This window comes from Podarcis pityusensis (assembly GCF_964106645.2).
Source record: "Podarcis pityusensis genome assembly, chromosome: 3".
NCBI classification, from domain to species: Eukaryota; Metazoa; Chordata; class Lepidosauria; order Squamata; family Lacertidae; genus Podarcis; species Podarcis pityusensis.
The window spans coordinates 122,929,387-122,952,544 of record NC_138026.1 but is presented as its reverse complement, the minus strand read 5'-3'; the positions used below and the strand labels follow the sequence as shown (position 1 = coordinate 122,952,544).

General features: G+C 56.9%; 2 protein-coding genes across 2 annotated transcripts; one reads left to right on the top strand and one right to left on the bottom strand.

The window, feature by feature from the left end:
• Positions 1 to 3,289: 3,289 nt before the first annotated feature.
• Positions 3,290 to 9,468, top strand: PREB (prolactin regulatory element binding). Its single transcript, XM_081001102.1, has 9 exons — positions 3,290 to 3,512; positions 4,178 to 4,391; positions 4,779 to 4,999; positions 5,086 to 5,166; positions 6,182 to 6,306; positions 6,387 to 6,560; positions 7,927 to 7,999; positions 8,778 to 8,928; positions 9,022 to 9,468. The coding sequence occupies exons 1-9, from the start codon at positions 3,378 to 3,380 to the stop codon at positions 9,114 to 9,116; spliced, it is 1,269 nt and encodes a 422-aa protein (XP_080857228.1). The 5' UTR covers positions 3,290 to 3,377; the 3' UTR covers positions 9,117 to 9,468.
• Positions 9,469 to 10,410: 942 nt separating this feature from the next.
• ABHD1 (abhydrolase domain containing 1) lies at positions 10,411 to 21,631 on the bottom strand. The gene is made up of 10 exons (XM_081001093.1): positions 21,410 to 21,631; positions 19,491 to 19,651; positions 19,171 to 19,350; positions 18,282 to 18,327; positions 18,016 to 18,128; positions 14,739 to 14,912; positions 14,516 to 14,564; positions 14,249 to 14,414; positions 13,485 to 14,162; positions 10,411 to 10,673 (listed from the first exon to the last, which is right to left on the bottom strand). The coding sequence occupies exons 1-9, from the start codon at positions 21,614 to 21,616 to the stop codon at positions 13,912 to 13,914; spliced, it is 1,347 nt and encodes a 448-aa protein (XP_080857219.1). The 5' UTR covers positions 21,617 to 21,631; the 3' UTR covers positions 10,411 to 10,673; positions 13,485 to 13,911.
• Positions 21,632 to 23,158: the final 1,527 nt, after the last annotated feature.

Below are 23,158 nucleotides of genomic sequence, written 5' to 3'. Positions count from 1 at the left end.
ATATCCTTATGAGTTTGAGTTTGTCAGAATACATACTTTTGAATGGATTAGTTTTTGTTACAATTGACTATTGATTTGCGAGGAGGGACCACTCCCACTACTGAAACGTATATTGGCCAGAGTTCTTGGTGTGCTTCTTACTTGGTACAGTATGGGAAACCTGCAAGCGGGATTCGAACACAAGAGCAACTCTCCCCTCCTGCGGCCTCCAGCAACTGGGATTCAGGAGCAAGGCTGCCTCTGATTCTGGAGGTAGAGCAGAGCCATCCTGAATTTGTCTAATTCTTTTTAAAAGCTGTGCAGCTTGGGCCCCCCCCCTGCCAGCCTGCTGGGGAGCTCTCCCTCCCAGGACCCGCCTGGCTTGCTATACTTAGGGGGCAGGATGGGACCAGCTGCTCCTTGCAGCTCTGTCCTTATGCAGGGGTGCTTGCAAGTAAACAGCCCTGAACACAGCAGGGCTGGCTTGCAAGTAAATCTCTGCAGGATCACATCCTTGGCCTTTTCACCAGTGAGGACCAGCCTGCCTCGTGGGCGCAGAAGGCACTCTTGGGAATTCAAGTATATTATTAATAATAATAACAATAATAACAATAATAATAATTTATTATTTATACCCTGCCCATCTGGCTGGGCTTCCTGAGCTACTCTGGACAGCTTCCAACCAAATATTAAAATACCGTAATACATCAAACATTAAAAGCTTCCCTAAACAGGGCTGCCTTCAGATGTCTTCTAAAAGTCAGATAGTTGTTTATTTCCTTGACATCTGATGGGAGGGTGTTCCACAGGGCGGGTGCCACCACCTAGAAGGCCCTCTGCCTGGTTCCCTGTAACTTGGCTCCTCGCAGTGAGGGAACCGCCAGAAGGCCCTCGGTGCTGGACCTCAGTGTCCGGGTAGAACGATGGAGGTGGAGACGCTCCTTCAGGTATACGGACCAAATCCGTTTAGGGCTTTCAAGGTCAGCACCAACACTTTGAATTGTGCTTGGAAACGTACTGGGAGCCAATCTCAGGACCGGTGTTATGTGGTCCCGGCGGCCGCTCCCAGTCACCAGTCTTGCTGCCGCATTCTGGATTAGTTGTAGTTTCCGGGTCACCTTCAAAGGTAGCCCCACGTAGAGCGCATTGCAGTAGTCCGAGTAGCAGTAGTCCATTTCATTTCTTTTCACTGAGAGATCGCAAGCACAGTGTGCTGCTGGTCCCTGTCCACAGCTTTGGAGGCAGCAAAGGTATTGTGTTGAAAAGAGGTTTACAACAAATTCTGTTAGCTCCCAGAGTTGCTTTGTCTCCTGTTTGGCCCATCTTCTTCACACAGCGCAGTGTTAGACTGTGGAACTCCCTCCCACAGGAAGCACTGATGGCCACCGACCTGGATGGCTTGAAAAGAGGATGGGACAAATCCACGCAGGAGGAGCTTTCGATGGCTCCTAGTCAGGATGGCGCTGCTCTGCCTCCACAGTCGAGGAAGCAATGCTTCTGGATCCCAGTTCCTGGAGACAAGAGGAGGGGAGAATGGTGCTTGTGTTCGAATCCTGACTGCTGGTTTTCTCCTCAGCCGCTGTGAGACCAGGATGTTGGACGAGATGGCCTGATCCTTGGGCCTGATCCGGCAGGCTCGTCTTCTGTTCTTCTGGAACCTCCAGGTCCAGAGGCAGTCTATCTTGGTTCCTAGGTTCTTTGGGGTCTTTGCCGGACCAGATGGGCCACTTCTCTTCCTAAGTCTCTGCTCCCCAGGAGCTTTTGATCAAAAAGTGGCGGTACAGCTGTGCTCCCCCCGGGGAGGGAAGAAAGGGGCGAGCGAGGCAGGAGGGCAGCTGCTGCTGCGGCTGCTTCACTCCTGGCCAGAGCTGGGACCAGTGCTGGATTTACATACAGTGGTACCTCAGGTTACAGACGCTTCAGGTTACAGACTCCGCTAACCCAGAAATAGTACCTCAGGTTAAGAACTTTGCTTCAGGATGAGAACAGAAATTGTGCTCCGGCGGCACGGCAGCAGCGGGAGGCCCCATTAGCTAAAGTGGTGCTTCTGGTTAAGAACAGTTTCAGGTTAAGAACGGACCTCCAGAACAAATTACTTAACCTGAGGTACCACTGTATAGGCTAAACAAACTATAGCTTAGGGCTCCATTCTTTTGCCCCCCCCCCAAAAAAAAAATTAAAGGAAAAAAACTGGATATACATTTCCAAAATGTAAGATAAAAAACAAATGAAATAAAACCTACATACATACAGCAACAGTGTTTTGTGTTGCGCAGGCTCCCAGGATGTAAGTCGTGGCCCCCGCCTGCTCGCCTGCTCCATAAAAGATCCCTGGTTTGCTCCTGTCTTTGTACAGGGTGCCAACATTTGCATGGACTGGTTGCATAGAAACATAGGCTTGAGATGCCTGTGAGGTCCATCAATGACCATCTAGCAGACATTCAACACTAAAAACAGCGACCATTTGTTGTTGGCAAAGGACAGCTGGACCGAGAAAGGGCCCCATTCCCTTCAGGAGCTGAGGGCCACATCAGACCTCAATCCGGCCTTGGATTCAAAGACTATCTTCAGAAACATTGCAAAATTAAGGAATGTTAAAGTGATGTTGGACTGAAAATAAGTGGTTTCCAGCTGCACAGGTTAAAGTCAATGATAGATTAAGATTAAAGATCAAGATTAAAGATGTTTAAAGAAATGGAAATTTGATATTAAAAGGGAAAATTTTAACGTTATATGATATTAAGATCAAGGATTAGGTTTAAAGAAGTGGATATTATATATTTTAACATTTTATTAAATTAAAGATTGGGAGTAAAAAAGTGGAAAAGAAACTGCTGGACAAATAATTTGGACTGGAATACAAAAGAGGGAGGTATGAGGAAGTCCAGAAAATAAGTAATCTAAAAATGGAAATGGAAAAGAGAGTTTGTTTTTAATTGTTATGTTTTTTGTTTTTTGTTTTTTTTATTATTGTTGAGTTTTGTATTGCTTTTTGTGTGTGTTTTCTTTGTTGTTTAAAACTTTAATAAAAATTATTAAAAAAAAAAAAAAACAATCCGGCCCTGGCTGGGCCCCAGGAGAAGCAGCAGCCGCGGCTCGGCCCCAGGCCAGACTTTTGAACCTGCAACTAACTCAGGATCGCGCGCCCCTCCGCAGGCGCAGCATCTCGGAGGCCGCTGTCTCTTTAAGACTCCGGGCTTCCGCCCTTCCCAAAGATGGCGCGCGAGGCGACGGGGGACGGGGCTGACGCCTCTCTCGCCGGCCGGGCTGGGCGCTGACGTGGGCCGGGAGTCCGCGCATGCCCACTCGGGACCTGAGCCAGCGGGGCTGCGGAGGAGGAGGAAGAGGAAGAGGCGAGGAGGGGGCGCGGGCATGAGCTGACCTTTGACCCGCCCGCCATGGCCCCCCGGCGGCCCCCGGAGCTCTACCGGGCGCCCTTCCCGCTCTACGCCCTGCGCGTGCACCGCGGGGCCCGCCTGGCGCTCATCGCGGGCGGCGGAGGCGCGGCCAAGACGGGCATCAAGAACGGGCTGGTGAGGGCACGGGGGGGCACGAAGGGGTTAATCTTCTGAGCAATGGCTGACCTGCCCCCCCTCTCCTTGGCACCCTCGAGTGCCCCCTTGGCAGGGTGGGCAGGGGGGAGGAGGGCCTGGAAGACCCGAAGGGGTTAATCTTCTGAGCAATGGCTGACCTCCCCCCCTCTCCTCTTCCCCCCTTGGCACCCTTGGGTGCCCCCTTGGCCCGAGGGGGAGGAGGGACTGGAAGACCCCCCCAGGGCCCGGGGGAGGAGGGGGAGCCCTGTCCCCGGGGGGGGGATGCACGAAGGGGTTAATCTTCTGAGCAATGGCTGACCTGCCCCCCCCCTCTCCTTGGCACCCTCGAGTGCCCCCTTGGCAGGGGGGGGAGGAGGGCCTGGAAGACCCCCCAGGGCCCAGGGGAGGAGGGGGAGCCCTGTCCCAGGGGGAGGCGCAAAGGGGTTAATCTTCTGAGCAATGGCTGACCTGCCCCCCTCTCCTTTCCCCCCCTTGGCACCCTTGGGTGCTCCCCTTGGCCCGAGGGGGAGGAGGGACTGGAAGCGCCCCCAGGGCAGGGGGAAAGAGGGGGAGCCCTGTCCCGGGGGGGGGGGATGCACGAAGGGGTTAATCTTCTTAGCAATGGCTAACCTGCCCCCCTCTCTTTTCTCTCTCCCCCCCCCCAGCATTTCCTGCAGCTGGACTGGCGAGGGGGGGAGCTGTGCGCCTCGCTGCTCCATGCCCACGACACGGAGACCCGTGCCACCATGACCATGGCGCTGGCCGGGGACCTCATCGCGGCCGGGCAGGACGCCTCCTGCCACATCCTCAGCTTCCGCCTGCAGAAGCCCAGCGGGAAGAAAGCGGAGGCGGGGGCCGAAGGGGCTCCCGACAAAGCAGGTGGGGGCCGGCCCCCTGGAGAGAGGGGCAGAGGGGGATCCGCTGGCGGGGCTGACGGTAGAGTTGGAAGGGATCCCCAAGGGACATCTAGTCCAACCGCCTGCCAGGCAGGAATCGCAGCTCAAAGATCCCGTTTGGTCTCTGTTTATAAACCTCCAAGGAAGCAAAATCGATTCCAGGGGAGTCCATTCTTACCGCCAGAAAGTTCTTTCTGATATTTTGCCGGAATCTCCTTTCTTGGTTTGGGTCCCTTCCGGAGCAGCGGAATGCCAGCTGGCGGCCTCCTCCTTTGCAGTCTTGCTCCGTCTTCCCTGAGGCAAGGGGCATGGTGGGCGGCGAGTGGGCAGAGTTGGCCACAGCCCTCAATCTCTTCCGTTGCGCCCCCAGGTGCTGGCGACAAGGGCCCCCGCAGGCGCAAGGCCCCCACCCCCAGCGGGTCGGGCAGCAACGGCGGCATGCGCAGCGAGACGAGCGAGGTGGCCGTGGAGACCCTGCACTGCGTCCAGACGGACACCAGCCCAGACGCCCTGCAGAAGGCCGTCTGCTTCAACCACGACCACACTCTCCTGGCCACGGGGGGCGTGGACGGCTTCTTGCGTGTCTGGGAGGTAAGGGGAGGGCGCCTGAATGGGTGTTGTGATGGTGGGGAGGGCAAGAGGTGCCAGTGGTGCCAAATATCTCCTTTTGTCTGCAGTTCCCCAGCATGAAGAAATCCCTGGAGTTCCAGGCCCACAACGGGGAGATTGAGGACATAGCGCTGAGCCCAGACAACAAGGTGAGAGGGTGCTGGTCTGGTCCCTGGGGGTCTGTTAGGGGGCACCGCAGAAGCACCCGAGATCCCCACCCTGGTGGTCCTTGGAAGAGTCACTCGCTTGCAAAGGGAAGAGGCGCCTTTGCTGTCTGGGTTCAGAGACCCAGAGAGAGCAGGAGGAGGGAGATGGGCGATGCCAAGGCAGGTGCCCTTGGGGTGCCCATGGGGCCTGGGGGTTGTTCCTCTTGTGACTGTGCAGAGGGGTCTCCAGCATATGACTTCCTGGAGCAAGGGAGGGGGGCTCCAGAGACCCCCAGAAAGGCAAGTTGAGCAATGGATTTGACCCGTTCATGGCTCTGCTGTGCCCCCCACCCCCGGCCAGTTGCAGCCAGCGATGCTTCTGAACGCCAGTTTCTGGAAACCGCAGGAGGGTGGAGAGCTCATGCGCTCAGATCCTGCTCGCTGGGTGCCCATGGGGACTTCCGATCGGCCGCTATGAGGCCAGGATGCCGGGCCAAATCTAGCAGCCAGGCTCTTCATGTGTCAAGGAAATGAAGTGTGTTTTTTTTGGTTGGGGAGGGCTTTGCATCCTTGTCTCTCCTCGTCTCTCAGCCCAGGGGCTCAAAGCAAATGGCCCCTTTTAAAAAGTGGGGCAGGCGATGGGTCTGCGCTGCACAGCCAGGCCCAGGGAGCAAAAGGAATGCGTGGTTCTGAGCCCGCGTGGTCCCCTCCGCTGTTGGGTCGCTAGGCCTTTTCCAGCCCTTCCTTGAGGCCATTGGGCTTCCTGCAAAATGCTCCCCCTGGGGCAGCGTACTGTGAATAGGGGCCAAAGTCCCTGCTTGTGGAAATGAAGCTCTGAGTTCCAATCCAGACCTTCCAAGTCTCCCAAGGCTGGGTGCAGAAGGGAGCTAAGGCTGGAAGCAGCCATCGCTTTGCCTTCCTTCTTCCTCCAGCAAGGAAAGCAGCGGACCCAGGAGGGGTGGGGGTGTTCCTGGGGTCCCTCCTCCTCCCTGAGCCCCGCCCTCTTGCCCCTCCGCAGGTGGTGACGGTGGGCCGGGACTTCCAGTGCTGCGTCTGGCAGCGGGACCAGATGGTGACGGGGCTGCACTGGAACGAGAACCTCCCGGGCATCCCGGAAAAGGCCTACCGCTACCAGGCCTGCAGGTAACGGGCTGGGCAGGCGGGCAGGCAGGGCCCTGCGTGGGCTGTCCGTCCCCTGACGCCTCCTCCCCCTTCTGGCGCAGGTTCGGGACGGTGGAGGACCAGGCTCAGGCGCTGCGTCTGTACACGGTGCAGATCCCCCACAAGCGGGAGCGGCGCCCACCCCCCTGCTACATCACCAAGTGGGACGGGCACAGCTTCCTCCCGCTGCTCACCAGGCCCTGCGGCAACGAGGTCGTCTCCTGCCTCTCCGTCAGGTAGGGCCACGCCTCTCTTGCTTTCCTCCGGCACTGAGGAGCTCCACTCCCCTCCTCCCTGACCATTGGCCTTGCTGGCCGCTGGGGGTTGGAATCTGACGGTGTCGGAAGAGGGGCCGGTCCCCTTGGCCGGCTGCTGGAGCAAGACTGATACTGAAGCTCCCCGCTGCCTGCAAACTGTACTGTCTTGGGCTGAGCCCTTTCTCCTTTAATCCCAGGTGGACGCTGTAGTTGAGATTCTTGCCTTGCTGGTTTGGGCTAGATAATAATAATAGTAATAATAGTAATAATAATTTATTTATACCCCACCTATCTGGCTAGGTCTCCCCAGCCCCTCTTGCTGGCTCCCAACAGAATATTAAAAACACAATAAAACATCAAACGTTAAAAGCTTCCCTAAACAGGGCTGCCTTCAGATGTCTTCTAAAAGTCTGGTAGTTGTTCTCTTTGACATCTGGTGGGAGGGCGGGCGCCACCACTGAGAAGGCCCTCTACCTGGTTCCCTATAACTTGGCTTCTCGCAGTGAGGGAACCGCCAGAAGGCCCTCGGAGCTGGACCTCAGTGTCCGGGCTGAACGATGGGGGTGGAGACGCTCCTTCAGGTATACTGGACCGAGGACTCTCGGGGTCCCTTCCAACTCCACAATGCCATGAGAGGCCCCTTGGAAGTCCTCAGGGAGGGAGGCTGCCTTTCTTAGGAACCGTACAATCACAGAACTGTAGGATTGGAAGGGGCCCCCCGGGCCATCTAGCCCAACCCCCTGCAAGGCAGGAACCACAGCTAAAGGGTCCCTGGTGGCTGGTCCTCCGACCTCTGCGTAAACACCTCCAGTGAGGGGTTCTTCATGCGCTCTGGGGGCGAGATGCGTCTGGCCTTGAAAGTAAAAGTGCTAAAAAACTTTTGACATACTTGCCAATTGCTGTTCGGCAAACAGAAGCGCAACCCAAGGAGCCGTTGCGCAATGCAGCCTGGCAGGCCTGGCGTCAAGAGCCCTTGCGACACGGCAAGCACCCACAACCCACGTTTGCTGTAGGTTAAAGGGAGTTTATTTTAATCTGCCTCCGGATCATGCAAAGAGCACCTGTCTGAAAACGCCAGAACAATTTGCCTTGCGCGATCTTCTCCCCATTGAGGTCCAGCTTCTGTTTTTGCATTTGCAGTGACTTTTGCCTCCCCGTGATGTAAGATTTCCAAAAATGTGGTGCCAATGCTCCTGTTCTCCTGTTTTGTTAAGTGTTTTATGCCGCCTTTATATTTCCCGTGCAATGGAAGCGATACTAATTACATCTTTTGGTGTGGGGGTCCCCCCAAAACCTGCCTGCCTGGTTCTGAAGCTGACGCCTGTCTGTCTGTCTGTGCTTGCAGTGACACGGGCACATTCCTGGGGCTGGGCACTGTCACGGGCTCCGTGGCCATCTTCGTGGCCTTCTCCTTGCAGGTAGGCAACTTCCCGCTCCTTCCCAGGCAGCTCCTGGCCTCGTGGGCAGCCTGACACTGCCAGCCCAAGGGCAAGAGAGAGCCAGCAAAGGCCCTGGGCAGGTCCTGGACCACAGAGAGGGCTGGAGTCAAGCTGGGAGGAATCCACCGTGCGGTGCTGGTGTCAAAAAAGAGAAGCCCCCCTAAGCCGGCTGGGCAGGGCTGGGGCTGAGCCTGAGGACAGGCACGCTGCAGGCACGGCCAGCTGCTTCCCTCCAAGGGCTGGGGGCCCAAATGGCACCGGGGAACAAGTGCAGATCCTGAGAGACCCATCACTGTTCGATCACCCCCCACTCCCTCTCTGGAAGACCTTCACCCGAGGCCTAGGACCCTGGCACCTACAGGACCGCCTCTCCCGGTCTGCCCCACAGAGGACCTTAAGGTCCATAAATAGCAACGCCCTAGAGGTCCCGGGCCCTAAGGAAGTTAGATTAGCCTCAAGCAGAGGCAGGGCCTTTTCAGCACTGGCCCCGGCCTGGTGGAACGCTCTGCCTCATGAGACCAGGCCCTGTGGGGTCTGATTTCTTTCCGCAGGGCCTGTAAGACAGAGTTGTTCACTTGGCCTTTGGCTTGGAATTAATTTGATTCCAGTTTCCAGTTTCCGGACTCCGGTACAGGAGGGGAGAGGGGAGCTCTTGCGCTCAGATCATCTTGGGGAATATGGTTGGCGACAGTGAGAACAGGGTGTGGGGCATGACGGCCCTTGGCCTGACCCGGCCGGCTCTTCTTCTCTCCCGCAGAGGCTGTACTACGTGCGAGAGGCGCACGGCATAGTGGTGACGGCGTTGGCTTTCCTGCCGGACACCCCTGACCTGCTCCAGGACAACGAGGCGGCCCTGCTCAGCGTGGCCGTGGACAGCCGCTGCCGCCTGCACCGCATCCCTTGCCGACGTAGGTCGGGGGTGGGGCCCCTGCCTTGCCAGCAGGAGGGCTTGGGGGTCCCCTCCCCTGCTTTGCTCAGTCGTCTCCCCTCTCTCCTCGCAGGGAGCTTCCCCGTGTGGCTGATGCTGCTCTTGTGCGCTGGACTCATCGTGGCCTCGGTCCTGCTGCTCCAGCTGGCCTTCCCCGGCTTCCTCTAGGCCTCGGCTCTGCCCTTTCTGCGCTGGGGGGCGCCCAGCCCCTCCTCATCCCACAGACTGCAGAAGGCCCCGGGGTCCGGGGCGAAGGCTGCCCCCTCAGAGCCTGTGGACAGGTGTGCTTGGCTGAGCCAGGGGGGCAGAACCCCCACAGATGAAGTCTTGGGGTGGGGCATGAACTCTCGTCGTCGTCCCTCCCCCCGCTGGTGACTACCGGGTGGGGCAGCCCCACTTCTCCCTTCTGGACTGCCACGTTGAAACATTCCAGCCTCGGCTGCGTTGGGCAAGCGAGGCCCCTCCCAGACCCACGACGGGGGTCTTGCAAGTTGCCATTAAACAAGATGATGGAGCCAGAGCTCTGCTCCCTGCCTGCCTCGTCTGTCCCCTCCTGGCTGGGGCGGGGCTGGAGCACCCTGCCTGTGGTGCGCGAGGGGCTGTTTTGCGCCAGGATGGAGCAGTGGAGGTGGTCTGCCACGTCGGACCCCTTCCCCGCTCTAATAAACAGCTGCAGCCTGGCACCCCCACCTGGCCTTGTGCCCATGGGGTCAGGGCACAAGGTGGAAGGGAGCAGGGGGGCTTGTGCCTTTTGTGGGTACATGCGCTTTTTAGGGGTTGCATGTGCCACCAGGCTGCGGAAATGCTGATCAGCGTTCAGATTCTTGCCTTGGAGCGGGTTGGACTTAGATGACCCACGACTTATGCGATGACCCAACAAAGCCACTAAAAATTCCCCTAAGCTGTAATCTGACCTCCTTCCTCTTGCTCAACTCCAGTATCTGTTTTTCCTCCGTGTAACTCTAAACCTCTCCCTTCCTGCGGCTGAGATGATCCTTTGCTCCACCATGTGCAAAGCCTGTCAGGAATCTCTCAGCTGCTGCTGGGCTCCTCCAGCTTCCCAGGAAGCTCACATTTCTGCAGATCAGCTGTGAGGATCCTGCCTGCTGATGCCATTGGCTCCCAGTTGCCGTGTCCTGAAATGACGCCAGCCCTTTATTTTCCCAGCAATGAAGTTGTATTACGAACGGCCTTTGCATGCCACCCAATGACCTCTGCCCTCATTGAGGTGCAAGCAAGTCTTACCTGGTTCAGCGGCAGCCCAGGTGTGCTCTGAGCTGGCTGCCCATCACCCCCTGAGGGAGTGAACCAGGAAATCAGAGGCTGGAGGGGGGCAAGGCCCAGAGCAGTTGTGGAAAGGACAATGAATGGTCTCCAGAGGGTCGGTCTCCACACAAGCCCACACCTGCTGCCCCACATGCAGCCTGGCTCTGAGCGGCACCGAGAGATTTTGTGCGGTAGGTGGGGGTAGAATGTCCACATTTGTGTGTGTTTATTTTACAGGAAATCGACCCAACTCAATCAAAGATCTCAGCTCTTTCTCTCCTTTCACCAGTTTGGCCTCCTGTGGTCGCTGCTGACTGGGAGTGGCTCTCTTGGGTTTTATTATTATTATTATTGTTATTGATTATTGATTAAATTTGTTAGTAACTTAGGGCAACCCAAAGCGACTTGCGACCATTTTAGATGGGTGTCCTTTGCCAGCTGTTCTGACTCTCTATAGTTCTTTAACTGGCAGCTGTTGAATTGATTTATTGGTTTGGCGTGACCCCCGCTAATTGATTTACGATCCACAATTAGCTCTTTATGCCCGGCGCGCTTCCTCCGAGCTGCGCCACTCAGCTCCGTCTTCAGTAGCTCTCAGTCACGCCTCAGCAGAGTTAAACACAGCGGTGAAAAATGTCATGTAGCTTCCACTTAGCTTCCGACAAACACACAGAGACCAGGTTTGTCTATTTATCAGTCCTTTATTCCGACTTTCCCCAGGAATCTCCTGGGCTCACAGCAGCCATGACAAACTGCCACCTCTTCTCTCAGAGAACCAGAGAGGAACAGAAACGAAACTCCTCCCAGACTCCTCCCAGCTTCTAAAACTGACGTCAGAATGCTGAGGCATCATGGGAACTTCTTAACCTGTTAAGTTCCAAACCCAACACCCCCTCTTGCCGAACCATTCTGACAAGACCTTTTTGAGTTCAACACCTTCCCCTTTGCCTTGTGCCCTTTCCCGGCATCTTTCCCAGGCACCTGTTGAACCCCTTCAACACTCCCAGAATCACACTGTGCGACACTTTTTCACGCACTTGTGACCTGATACCCTACTGACCCATTTGGGCCAGCAGTTGTGTCTTCTCCGTCAGATCCTTCCCCCTCTGACTTGACACCCTGTTTGTGAGCTTTCTCCATTGCACTAACCGGAGATGAAGCCTCACACCTGGACACTCCTTTCACAACCTTTGGAGATGCCCAGACCTGCCCTGAACCCTGATCTTGGACCTGGTCCCCATCACCGGGTTCTGAACCCTGATCTTGGACCTGGTCCCCATCACCGGGATCAGCCTCTGGCTCCCTTTCCTCCTCAGAATCAGACAGACATTCTGAGAGAAAAATCAGAACTATCCCTGAGTCTTGAACACCCACCCTGTTCACAGAACTCAGCCTGCTTACTGACCAGCAGCTTGGTTTGATCACCCTCTGGGTATGCAAACTTCCACCCATTGGTTGCAGGATCATATCCACAGAAGATCATGTCCTGAACCTTTTGGACCACCTGCCTCAAAGAGCTCAAAGGGCTCTTTGGCTACCCTCCCAAACCCGGGAAAACCATGTACCTGTGCACCCTTGCATGCCCTGCACCCTAGGGACCTCCCACATTTCCGGAGTTTGTACCCTTTTGTGCACCTGTGCAGCTTTTGCACATGACTGGGAACCTTAGCACACTGCACCTGTGCTTTTCCAGCATTCCCACCACCCTCGAGAGGTGACTCCAGAACAAAGAGATTGTTCTGCCCCCTTTTCACGTTGGCCACTTGTTTCCCCCCAACGTAGACCTCTAGCTCCTCCTGTAAAGGAGAAAAAGACATGTTAGCCACAGCAGAAACAGATTTTCTCATTCCGTCTGCTAACATCACAGTTGTGTCCTGTTGAACCAGCCCTGCAGTTCCGCATTTCGCCAGCAGGCTCGCTTAGCAGGTGCTGACCAACAGCAGTATCCAACACCCAGCGCGTCACCGTGTCCTGGCTGGAGTTGTTCTTCACAGTTGCCATAGAAGCAGTGATAAGAAAACAACCCTCCCCAGCGTCTGAACCACGTCTTTCCCTTGCGTTCCCACGCTGGCCTCCTCTCCGAGACTGATTCCCATGAGAACTCAGCTGGTTGACCTTGGGACCTTCCTGCCCAGCTGTCTCCGCTCTCCATGGGCAGCAACGACGAACTCCAGTGGAAAAACACTGCCCGGGGCTCCTCCCAGCTGGCCTCCTTCTCCTTCTTCCAGAAAAGCACTCCTTGCCAGCTCCGCCCCCTCTGGCCTGGCTCCCACTGCGGCTTTCTGGGAACCTGCTTTGTTGACATTCCACTCCAGCACGCACAGTGGACAACTTTTGAAGTGGCCTTTGGAACCTTCGCCCCCCCGACCTGCTCACCAGCACTCCTTGAGGCTAAAGCATCAGGAACAGGGGCTGCAGCCATCTCTAGGCTTTTCTCAATACTTTCTTCAGGGCTCTGGCCTCCTGCTGAAGCTTCACAGCACACGCAGCAGCACATTCCCAGACAGCCCTTGCTCAACTTCTTAGAGTGAGCCTTTGAAACGCAATGTCCTCCAAGACCTGGCTACCTGCCATTGTCTTCCGTTCTCCCAAGGGGCCCCAAGCTGTACTCACAGATCACAAGCTCCTCCGGCACCCATCCGTGGGGAAACGATTTTCCAGCTGCTCTCAGCTCCCAGCACTCAGCTCTCAGCACAGGCAACCACTTAGTGTCTTTCAGCTGCTCTGAGCTCCGCAGCTCTCCTTTGCCTCTTAACACCAGGCAAAAACTCCTGCCAGCGACTTCAAACGCATTCCGGCACTTCAAAGCGTTCCTGTGACAGTTTTTACGATCGGTGATTAAGGGTCCATAACCTGTTGCAATTGATTTATTGGTTTGGCGTGACCCCCGCTAATTGATTTACGATCCACAATTAGCTCTTTATGCCCGGCGCGCTTCCTCCGAGCTGCGCCACTCAGCTCCGTCTTCAGTAGCTCTCAGTCACGCCTCAGCAGAGTTAAACACAGCGGTGAAAAATGTCATGTAGCTTCCACTTAGCTTCCGACAAACACACAGAGACCAGGTTTGTCTATTTATCAGTCCTTTATTCCGACTTTCCCCAGGAATCTCCTGGGCTCACAGCAGCCATGACAAACTGCCACCTCTTCTCTCAGAGAACCAGAGAGGAACAGAAACGAAACTCCTCCCAGACTCCTCCCAGCTTCTAAAACTGACGTCAGAATGCTGAGGCATCATGGGAACTTCTTAACCTGTTAAGTTCCAAACCCAACAGCAGCCGCTCTCCAGGGCTTCAGACGGAGAGTCTTTTTCCGCAGCCCTCCCTGGAAACGCTGTCAAAGGCGTTTGAACCCAAGACCTTCTGCAGACAGAGCAGCTGCTCTGTCCCTGAGCTCTTGCTCCCCCCCCCCCCAAAGAAAGAGGGGAAAGGGCTCGTCACGGGTGGAAGCAAGTTTCTGGGCGAGAAAAGTGCAGCTTCCTTTGCGCCCGGAATGGAAGCAGCCTCACGCCAAGGTACTGGAAAAGCCATCTTGTATTCTGCATGGTCCTGGTCCCAGCAGCGCCAGGCTCTTGGAGGGGCTGCTGGCCTCTGGTTTCCCCCCTTGGAAGGAGCAGGGCAACAGGCTCAGGCCCTCCACCTGTGGGGCTCACAGGGCCTGCGCTGGGGGCCACAGGGACCCTCCTCCTCCCTGGTTCTGCTTAGGAGGTTGCCACCTGGGTGCCCGGCCCCTGTTCGTGGCGCTGCTGCAGCTGCTGCTCCTGCTCAGCTGCCACGGCGGCTGCCAGTTCTTCCTGGTGCTCAAAGACGGCCCCCGCAAACTGGGCGAAGACGCGGTCCATGTAGCTCTGGTGGCGCGGCAGGAGCCCCTCCAGGAAGCCAATGTGCCCTCCTCGCGCCGTCACCAGCAGCGCCAGGGTGGAGACGCTCTGGGCTTCCTTCACGGGGATGGCTGCAAGGAAGGCGGATGGGGGTCAGTCGAGAGCAGGAGCCCGGGGGGAGAGGGGCGCCCGCCGGGGGGAAGGCCGGGGGACTCACCGTGAAGCGGGGAAAAGGGGTCATCGGAGGCGTTGAGGCACAGCACCGGCACCCGGAAGCTGTGCACCTTCTGGCAGGGGCTGGCGGCCTGGTAGTATTCCTCGCAGGAGCGGTAGCCAAAGGCCACGGCCGTGTAGCGCTCGTCAAACTCCCGGATGCTGCGCGCCTGCAAAGAGAGCACAAAAACGTTCGCTGCGGTGTCGCAGGGGGGCTGGGCTGGATGACCCTCGGGGGTCCCTTCTAACTCCACCAGGGAGGGGGCAGTACCTTCAGCACGTGGTCCACGTCAATTTGCTCAGCAATGACCTTCCTGTGCCTGAAAATAGGGTTGAGGTGTGAGCAGGGAATGGAAAAGGGGGCAGCTGGGGGGGAAGGGGGGTTCTGGGAAGGAAGAGCCGAAGGGCAGGGGGGTCTTGGGGCCCCTCCCTCCTGGAAGGGGGCCAGAATGCCAGACCTGCCTCTGGTCCGTCCCCCCCCCCCAGCAACGCACCGCTGGATGAGCTTGCGCAGGTTGGCCGTCAGGTGCTGGTTGAAGAGCAGCTGGTTAAGGGGGCTCTCGAGGGAGTGGGTGGTCTCGAAGGAGTCCCAGCTGACGGAGCACGTCATGGCGGCCACCAGTCCGGCTTCCGGGCCCTTGCGCCCCAGGTAGTTCAGCACCAGGATCCTGGGGGCAGGAAGAGGAGGAGTTGGAGGAGTTTGGACTTGATAGCCCACCTGATAGCAGTGAACCATCTCCTTTCCCTTCCTCCCCCCCAACAAACACTCTGTGGGGTGAGTGGGGCTGAGAGACTTCAGAGAAGCATGACTGGCCCAAGGTCACCCAGCAGCTGCAGGTGGAGGAGCAGGGAAGCGAACCCCGTTCACCAGATTACGAGACTACCGCTCTTAACCACTACACCACACTGGCTCTCCAGAGGGATGCTTCAAATGGATGGAGGGGTGGCTTTGCCCCTGGTACGTTCTGGGCACAGCTGGACCATCAACCCCTGTCCTGCCCCCCCCCCAAAGCCCCTCTCTATCGCAGGCTGCCACTCTGATTGGCCAGCAGCTCTCTGGGAAGCCCTCTCAGTCTGGAGAAAAGGCAGCACAATAGAAGTTTATTAAATGGAAAAAAAGTCCTTTATGTAGCACATAGTTAAAGTGTGGAACATTGCATGATTCAGGATGGATTTTTAAAAAGGACTTCTTCACACGCCACAAAGTTAAACTATGGAACTCCCTGCCACAGGAGGCAGTGCTGGCCACCAACGGGTGGCTTTGAAAGAGGAGGAGACAAATTCATGGAGGAGGAGAGGGCCGTCACTGGCTACTAAGCACGATGGCTCTGCTCTGCCTCAACACTGAGAGGCAGCAAACCTTCTGGATTCATAGAATTATAGAGCAGAAAGGGAGCCACGGGACATCTAGTCCAACCCCCTGCAATGCAGGAATTCCCGTCACCGGAGGGGAGAGGACTCATGTGCTTGAATCCTGCCCTTTAGGGCCGTTGGGGGAACAGGATGCGGGACTAGAGGGGCCAGTGGCCTGATCCTGCAGGCCCTTCTTGCGCTTCTGTGCAGTGAACTGTGAACGGCACCCGCACCCTCCTCTTTTGGCCCAAGACTCAGGGCAGCTTCCAGGCTGCTCAGAACATTTCTTCAGGTCCAAATGGCTGCAGGCCAAAGGCTGGCATCCCTCCCAAGGGAGCTGCTCCAGTAAAAGCCCACCCACCCCCTTGAGCCACTTCCGTTTTGCACTTCCGGGTCCTGGTTTCGAATTCTCCGCACTGGCAGGAGAGCGTGGGCAGGTTCTGGAGGAGGAGGCCTGCCAGTCCAGAGGGGCAAACGGGGCAGACCTGGAACATCTGGAGCCATCAGATCTGCCACACCGGGGCTTATAGGAAACAAACACCAATGGCTGCCACAGGCCACTTCCAGGGTCACGCCGGAGCATTCCTAGCAGTCCTGGGGGTCCCTTTCTCAAGTAGACCATCTCTGACTGGCAGCCCAGAGCTGGACTGAGCCTCTTGCTCTTTTGGGTCAAGGTTATCAGCTGAATTAAAAACACCTGCTCCTTGGGAGAAAAGCAATGGCAAACCTCGACAGCATCTTAAAAAGCAGACATCACCTTGCCGACAAAGGTCCGTATAGTTCAAGCTCTGGTTTTCCCAGCAGTGATGTATGGAAGTGAGAGCTGGACCATAAAGAAGGCTGATCGCCAAAGAATGGATGCTTTTGAATTCTGGTGCTGGAGGAGACTCTGGAGAGTCCCATGGACTGCAAGAAGAGCCAACCAACCTCTCCATTCTGAAGGAAATCCGCCCTGAGTGCTCACTGGAAGGACAGATCCTGAAGCTGAGGCTCCAAGACTTTGGCCACCACATGAGAAGAGAAGACTCCCTGGAAAAGACCCTGATGTTGGGAAAGATGGAGGCACAAGGAGAAAGGAACGACAGAGGACGAGATGGTGGGTCAGTGTTCTCGAAGCTACCAGCATGAGGGAGGCAGTGGAAGACAGGAGGGCCTGGCGTGCTCTGGTCCAGGAGGTAAAGAGGCGGACACGACTAAACAACAACAACAAAATCAGCTGTACTTCTGGGAGGCTGCCCAGGGGCTTCCCTGCACCCCAGCTGGCAAACGTGCTCTTGCTAGTAAGGGAAACCTTTCTCTAGCATCAAGCAGAGACTGAGGCTGCTGGGAGCAAACGCCTGAGTCATAGGAGCAGGAAGGCTGACTCACCGGCTCCCGTAAACACCACAGCCGGGCAAGCTGGGCTCTGCCTTCCCTTTCACCCAGATGATCAACCGCAGCCGAGTCCCAGTTGTGTGGGCGCAAAAGCCTCTCCAGCATTTCAGTTCCCCTCCCCTCCCACCATGGCTGGATTCGGAGACACAGGAGGTCAGGCCTGTGGGTCCCTTGAGCGAGGGGAGCCTTCCACCTTCTAAAGGGTTCCCCCCAGGACACCCTCACTCCTAACTGGCTTAAAGAGAAGGGGCAGGAGGAGCCTTTGGGAAAGAGACCCACTGGCAGGAGAATCCGCTCCAGAGTGTCCTCGCCCAGGACTTAGGCGCTGCCCGGAGCTGTTTCTGTGCCCTTTGCCCCGCCACCCTGGAAATTTGTTTTAGGGGAGAGGCAGCTTGGCTCATAAAAAGAGTCCTAGCAGGAGGCAGAGGTCATTCTCCAGCTCCTGCCTTGTGGGTGGGCCCTGGAGGGAGGCTGGCAAGAGAAGAGCAGGATCTGACCAAAGGGGCCTTTTGAGTCCAGCCCCCGGCTCTCACAGGGGGCACCCAGATGCCCAGAAGCAAGCGGGAGCTGAGCCCCACAGCCCCCTGTCTCCTTCCTGAAGTGCCCAGCAGCCAGGATTCAGGGGGGGCACCTTGGCATTGCCTGGGGGGCAGAAGGAAACCCAGCCTCAGGCCAGAGGGGGGGGATTCTGGGGGGGGGGGAGGCCCAGGCTTCTTTCAGCAGGTACCTCCTAGCTCGGCTCAGCAATACTTCTGAATCTCAGTTCCTGGAAACCGCAGAAGGGGAGAGTTACTCTTGTGCTCAACTCCCGCTTTTGGGTTTCCCACAATGGGCACCTGGTCGGCCTCTGTGAGGTCAGAATCCTGGGCTAGAAAGTTCATGGGCCTGATCCTGCAGGCACTCCTGGTGCTCTTTCCTTCCTACGAGAGAGAGGCCCAAGCTGGGAGGCAACAGGACTCCCCATCCTGGGGCAACGGAGCCGCTTCTCTTCAGCGCAGCTCCCGTTTCCCACCCGCCTCCCCCCTTGCCCCGCCGGAGCCTCACCCGCCCAGCGAAACGCCCACCGCCATCAGGGGGGCCCGGGGGAAGCGGCTCTTGATGTGCCCCACCACCAGCTCAAGGTCTTCGGTGTCGTTGGCGCAGAAAGCCCTGTGGGTCTGCGGAGAGAGAAGGAGAGATGGCGGGTGAGGCTTGCCTCTTCTGCAGAGACGGAGTCGGGTGTCCATCTTGCCTTCGCCTTGCAGTCCCAGAGCACCCTCCCCTCCCCCAGCACCCAGGGGTGCACCACCCCCAGCTATGGCCCCACTCACCAGCAGCTCCTCTCCTTTGCAGCCTCGGTTGTTGAACACAACAGCCCTGCGAGGGAGACGGGAAGAGAGTGAGAACCCAGGAAAAGGCTAGTTGTGGCTGCAAATCATGGTGGCTACATGCTATGCCCCTTGCTGGGAAACAGCAGCTGGGGGGAGGGCACCTGGTTGGCCGCTGAGGGAACCTGGACCCGATGGCCCCCCTGTGACCAGACCCAGCAGCCGGGCTCTTCTCATTTTTTTATGATTACTAAATGGAACCTCCATAGACAGAATCAGTTTACCTTAGGGTAGTAAACAAGAATGGGAAAAGGCAGCGGCGCGTAATGGTTAGAATGTTGTACTAGGACCTGGGGGTAAAGGTAAAGGGACCTTTACCATTCGGTCCAGTCGTGGCCGACTCTGGGGTTGCGGCGCTCATCTCGCTTTATTGGCCGAGGGAGCCAGCGTGCAGCTTCCGGGTCATGGGGCCAGCACGACTAAGCCGCTTCTGGCGAAACCAGAGCAGCGCACGGAAACGCCGTTTACCTTCCCGCTGGAGGTTTATCTGTTTATCTACTTGCACTTTGACGTGCTTTCGAACTGCTAGGTGGGCAGGAGCAGGGACCGAGCAACGGGAGCTCACCCCGTCGCGGGGATTCAAACCGCCGACCTTCTGATCGGCAAGCCCTAGGCTCAGTGGTTTAACCCACAGCGCCACCCACATCCCAGGACCTAGGGGAGCAGGGTTCAAATCCCCCCCTAGGCCATGAAACTCGCCTCTCAGCCTACCCTACCTCACAGGGTTGCTGTGTGCCACCTGGAGCTCATTGGAGAGAAAGGTGGGGTGTAACACAACAAGTAATAGCACCGCCAATGCCAGGACCCCCCCCCCCCGGGCGCCCTTTCCCACCTGTAGCCCCGTTGCTGGACGCCCAGGACCATGTGCAGAATGTAGGTCTCCTGGCTGTTGCCCGTCAGGCCTGGCAGGAACAGGACAATGGGGCAGCTCTCTGGGTCAGGATGTTGCCCGCTCTCGCCATCAGCCCAATCCAGGAGCAGCTGGCCTCCGTCTGCGGTCCTCAGCACTTCACTGGATGGGAAAGGGCAAGGAGGAGGAGGCGGGTGAGACGGGCTCCCTGGCATCACAGCCCCATGCCCACTATCTCCCAAGCAGACTGGCACCGGCCCCCACCCCGGGCCTGGCTCCCTCCCCCCCCCCGTCCGGCTGACCTGCGGTAGGAGACGGGCGGGCTGGACTTGAGGAAGACGCGGACGATGGTCTGGAGCCGTCCTTCGAAGCACCAGGGCGTGGGGTAGAAGGTCTCGTTCACAATGGGGCAATATTTCTCCAGGAAGGAGCGGAAGGGCTGGCAAGCCACCAGCAGCGGGGGCTGCAGGGGGGGGGAAGAGGAAGGTCACAGGGAGCTCAAGCTCAGCGCTGCTCCAGAGCTCTCCTTCCTTGGAGTTCAATAGTCCTGCATTGCGGGGTTGGACTAGATGACTCCTAGGGGTCCCTTCTAACTCTACCATTCTAAGCTGCCTCTGCTGCTGCCCACACAGAGGTTGCTTTCCCGCCTCTTGCCAAAGGGCCTCCGGCTGGCATTTGTTATGCCCATAGACAGTGTCCTCTCCTGGCTCCACAGGGAGACTTTGCTCGCCCTTTCCTGCAAAAACGCCTTTCACAGTCAAACACCTCTTGCTGCCCAAAAATCCTTCCTAATGTTTAGTTGGGATCTCCTTCCTTGTCGTTGGAATCCATTCATTTGGGTCCTACTCTCCAGAGCAGGAGGAAACACGTGACAGCCCTTGAGATATTGGAAGATGGCTATCATAATAATAATAATATAATTTATTATTTATACTCCACCCATCTGGCTGGGTTTCCCCAGCCACTCTGGGCGGCTTCCAACAAAATATTAAAATACAGTCATACCTCGGGTTGAATGTGCTTCAGGTTGAGCGCTTTTGGGTTGCACTCCACGGCAACCCAGAAGTAACGGAGAGTGTTACCTCCAGGTTTCGCTGCTTGCGCATGCGCAGATGCTCAAAATGACGTCACGGGCATGCGTGGAAGCGGCAAAACACGACCTGCCCACATGTAGACACACCGTCGCATCTTATGTTCTGTTCAGGATGCAAACAGGGCTCCGGAACGGATCCCGTTCGCATCCCAAGGTACCACTGTACAGTAATGCGTCAAACATTAAAAGCTTCCCTATGCAGGGCTGCCTTCAGATGTCATCCAAAAGTCTGGTAGTTGTTTATCTCTTTGACATCTGAAGGGAGGGCGTTCCACAGGGCGGGTGCCACCACCGAGAAGGCCCTCTACCTGGTTCCCTGTCACTTGGCTTCTCGCAATGAGGGAACCGCCATATCAGTGGCAGATTTGGGGGTCTCCAATTTCTGGAGTACCATATGTGCAACACCAATATTTGAGCCAGTTGTGCTTCCTTAAATCTGCCTTTGATCACATTGTCTCTCGGTCTCTTTTCCAGCCTAAACACCCCAACTTCCTCCACCGTTCCTCACAAGGCTGTTTCCCAGACCCTTCACTGTCTTCTGCCCGCCTTCCAGCTTGTCCATACCCTCCTGAAACTGAGCTGCCCAGAACCTCAGAAGGTGCTTCTCTGCCCGGGAGAGCCAAAACCAGGCGTGGCCACCGGGCTGGGAGGAATCTAGTTTCTGTCCCTGATTATTGTTGTGGCAAACACCTAATGAATACTTCCGAACCTGTTTTCCAAAGCGGGGGTTTGCTTCACGTGTGTCAGCCTCACACGCCAGCCAGAGGCAGGTGGGCAGGCAGGCAGCCCACCCCGCCGTCTGGGGCAAATGTCAGGCTTGGCCCCGAGACCCCCGAGGGAAGGAGCGAGGCACGAGCAGCCTCTGGAGCAGAGATCCCCATCTCCCCGTGACCCTCCCGGTGTCTCTTGCCTCCACCTCGGAACCTGGCCAGGGGTCACGTCGGGCTGCCGTCGGGGGAGCTGGGCTGGTGGGGGTGGGAGGAAGGAGAAGGGTCCCCCCCAGCCTAGTCCCTCGCCCGCGAGAGGGGTGCCAAGGATGCCCGGGGCGCCCTCTCCCCCGGCCAAGAGGCTCAGCCGCCGCCCGCCCCGTCGAGGCTGCCCGGAGCAGCGCCCGCTTCCCCGCCTGACCTTGGGGACGCGCGCCCAGTAATAGGCCAGCCAGCCGGTGCTGAAGCCCAGCAGCAGCGACAGTCCCAGCATCTCTCCGCCGTCCGCGCCGTCGGGCTGCTGCTGCTGCTGCTGCTGCTGCGCCAACGAGGCGCCCGCGAAAGGGGCCGGGACGGGAAGGCGCTCGCGCAGGCGCACCCAGCCGCCCGGCCTCACCGGCGAGGCCATCTTTGGGACGGGCGAGAGGCCGCGCCCCGCCCACCCGCGGCCATCTTTGGGGCGGGCGCCCCAGTCCAGCCTGAAGGAGCCCAAAGGGAGGGAGGCTCCTCCTTAGCCCACTTTCTGAAGGAGGAGCTGGCCGGACCCGGGGAGCGGCACAAGGGTCCCCCTCGGAGAGCTCTGTGCATGCTCAGAGGCACTCTTCTTTCCCTCCCTTCCAGGCTGAGCAAGGGAGAGAGGGAAGGAAAGATGATGATGATGATGATGATGATGATAATAATAATAATAATAATAATAATAATTTATATCCCGCCCATGTGGCTCAGTTTCCCCAGCCACTCTGGGCGGATTCCAACCAAATATTAAAATACAGTAATACACCAAATATTAAAAGCTTCCCTAAACAGGGCTGCCTTCAGATGTCTTTTAAAGAGAAGATAGCTGCTTATTTCCTTGACATCTGATGGGAGGTCGTTCCACAGTGCAGGTGCCACCACCGAGAAGGCCCTCTGCCTGGTTCCCTGTATCCTCACTTCTCACAGTGAGGGAACCGTCAGAAGCCCCTCGGCGCTGGGCCTCCGTGTCCGGGCAGAATGATGGGGGTGGAGATGCTCCTTCAGGTCTACTGGACCGAGGCCGTTTAGGGCTTTAAAGGTCAACACCAACACTTTGAATTGTGCTCAGAAACGTACTGGGAGCCAATGCAGATCTCTTGGGACCGGTGTTATGTGGTCCTAGCGGTCACTCCCAGTCACCAGTCTAGCTGCCGCATTCTGGATTAGTTGTAGTTTCCGGGTGTTACCGGAAAAATCCGAGGGCTCCCTTGGACAAAAACAAAGACACCAACCAGGATAACTTGGAGCAAAACAGCAGCCTGTAGGCTTGGCCTTTATTGAACTGTTGCAACAGGGTGTTCCCCTCACTTGCAGGAGAGAGGAAAGACCCAGAAAGATGGTGTGCAAGACCTTATAAAAACTTTTGAAATTCCCATCCTCTAGGTCAAACCCACCCCCAGAAACATCATGCATACATTACAGAAAGGAGGGGTTGAGGGAGGAGTTGTGGTGGTAACCTGAGTGTCCTGTCACCTGGCTGGTTCCCCCTTTCCCCCTCCCCATGAGTCACTTCCAGGAGACAAAGGGGAGTTGGCAGTTTCCTGCCCCCAGAGGGAAGATCTGATCATTGTCCTTTGTTTCAGTCCATGCTGAATCCACTCCCATATGCAAGTTCTTTGTGATCTTGATGGTCTTCTGTCTAGGACCATCAGGGTTGGCATAGCAACTGGGCAGGGCTCCTGTGGATGTGCTGGGATGGTGAAGGGATTATGGCTGACCAGAACCAAGCCACCCCCCCCCTTTGATAGTCCTTGTCATATGGAGTAAAATAAAAATGTATGGTTGATTTTTTCTATGAATTTATAACAGAAGTGTGGCATATGTAGTGTGTGAGTGTGAGTGTGTGAAGTTTGTACAAACTGAATGATTGGGGTGGGGGGGTTCCTGCTACACGGGTCACCCTCAAAGGTAGTCCCACAGAGAGCGCATTGCAGTA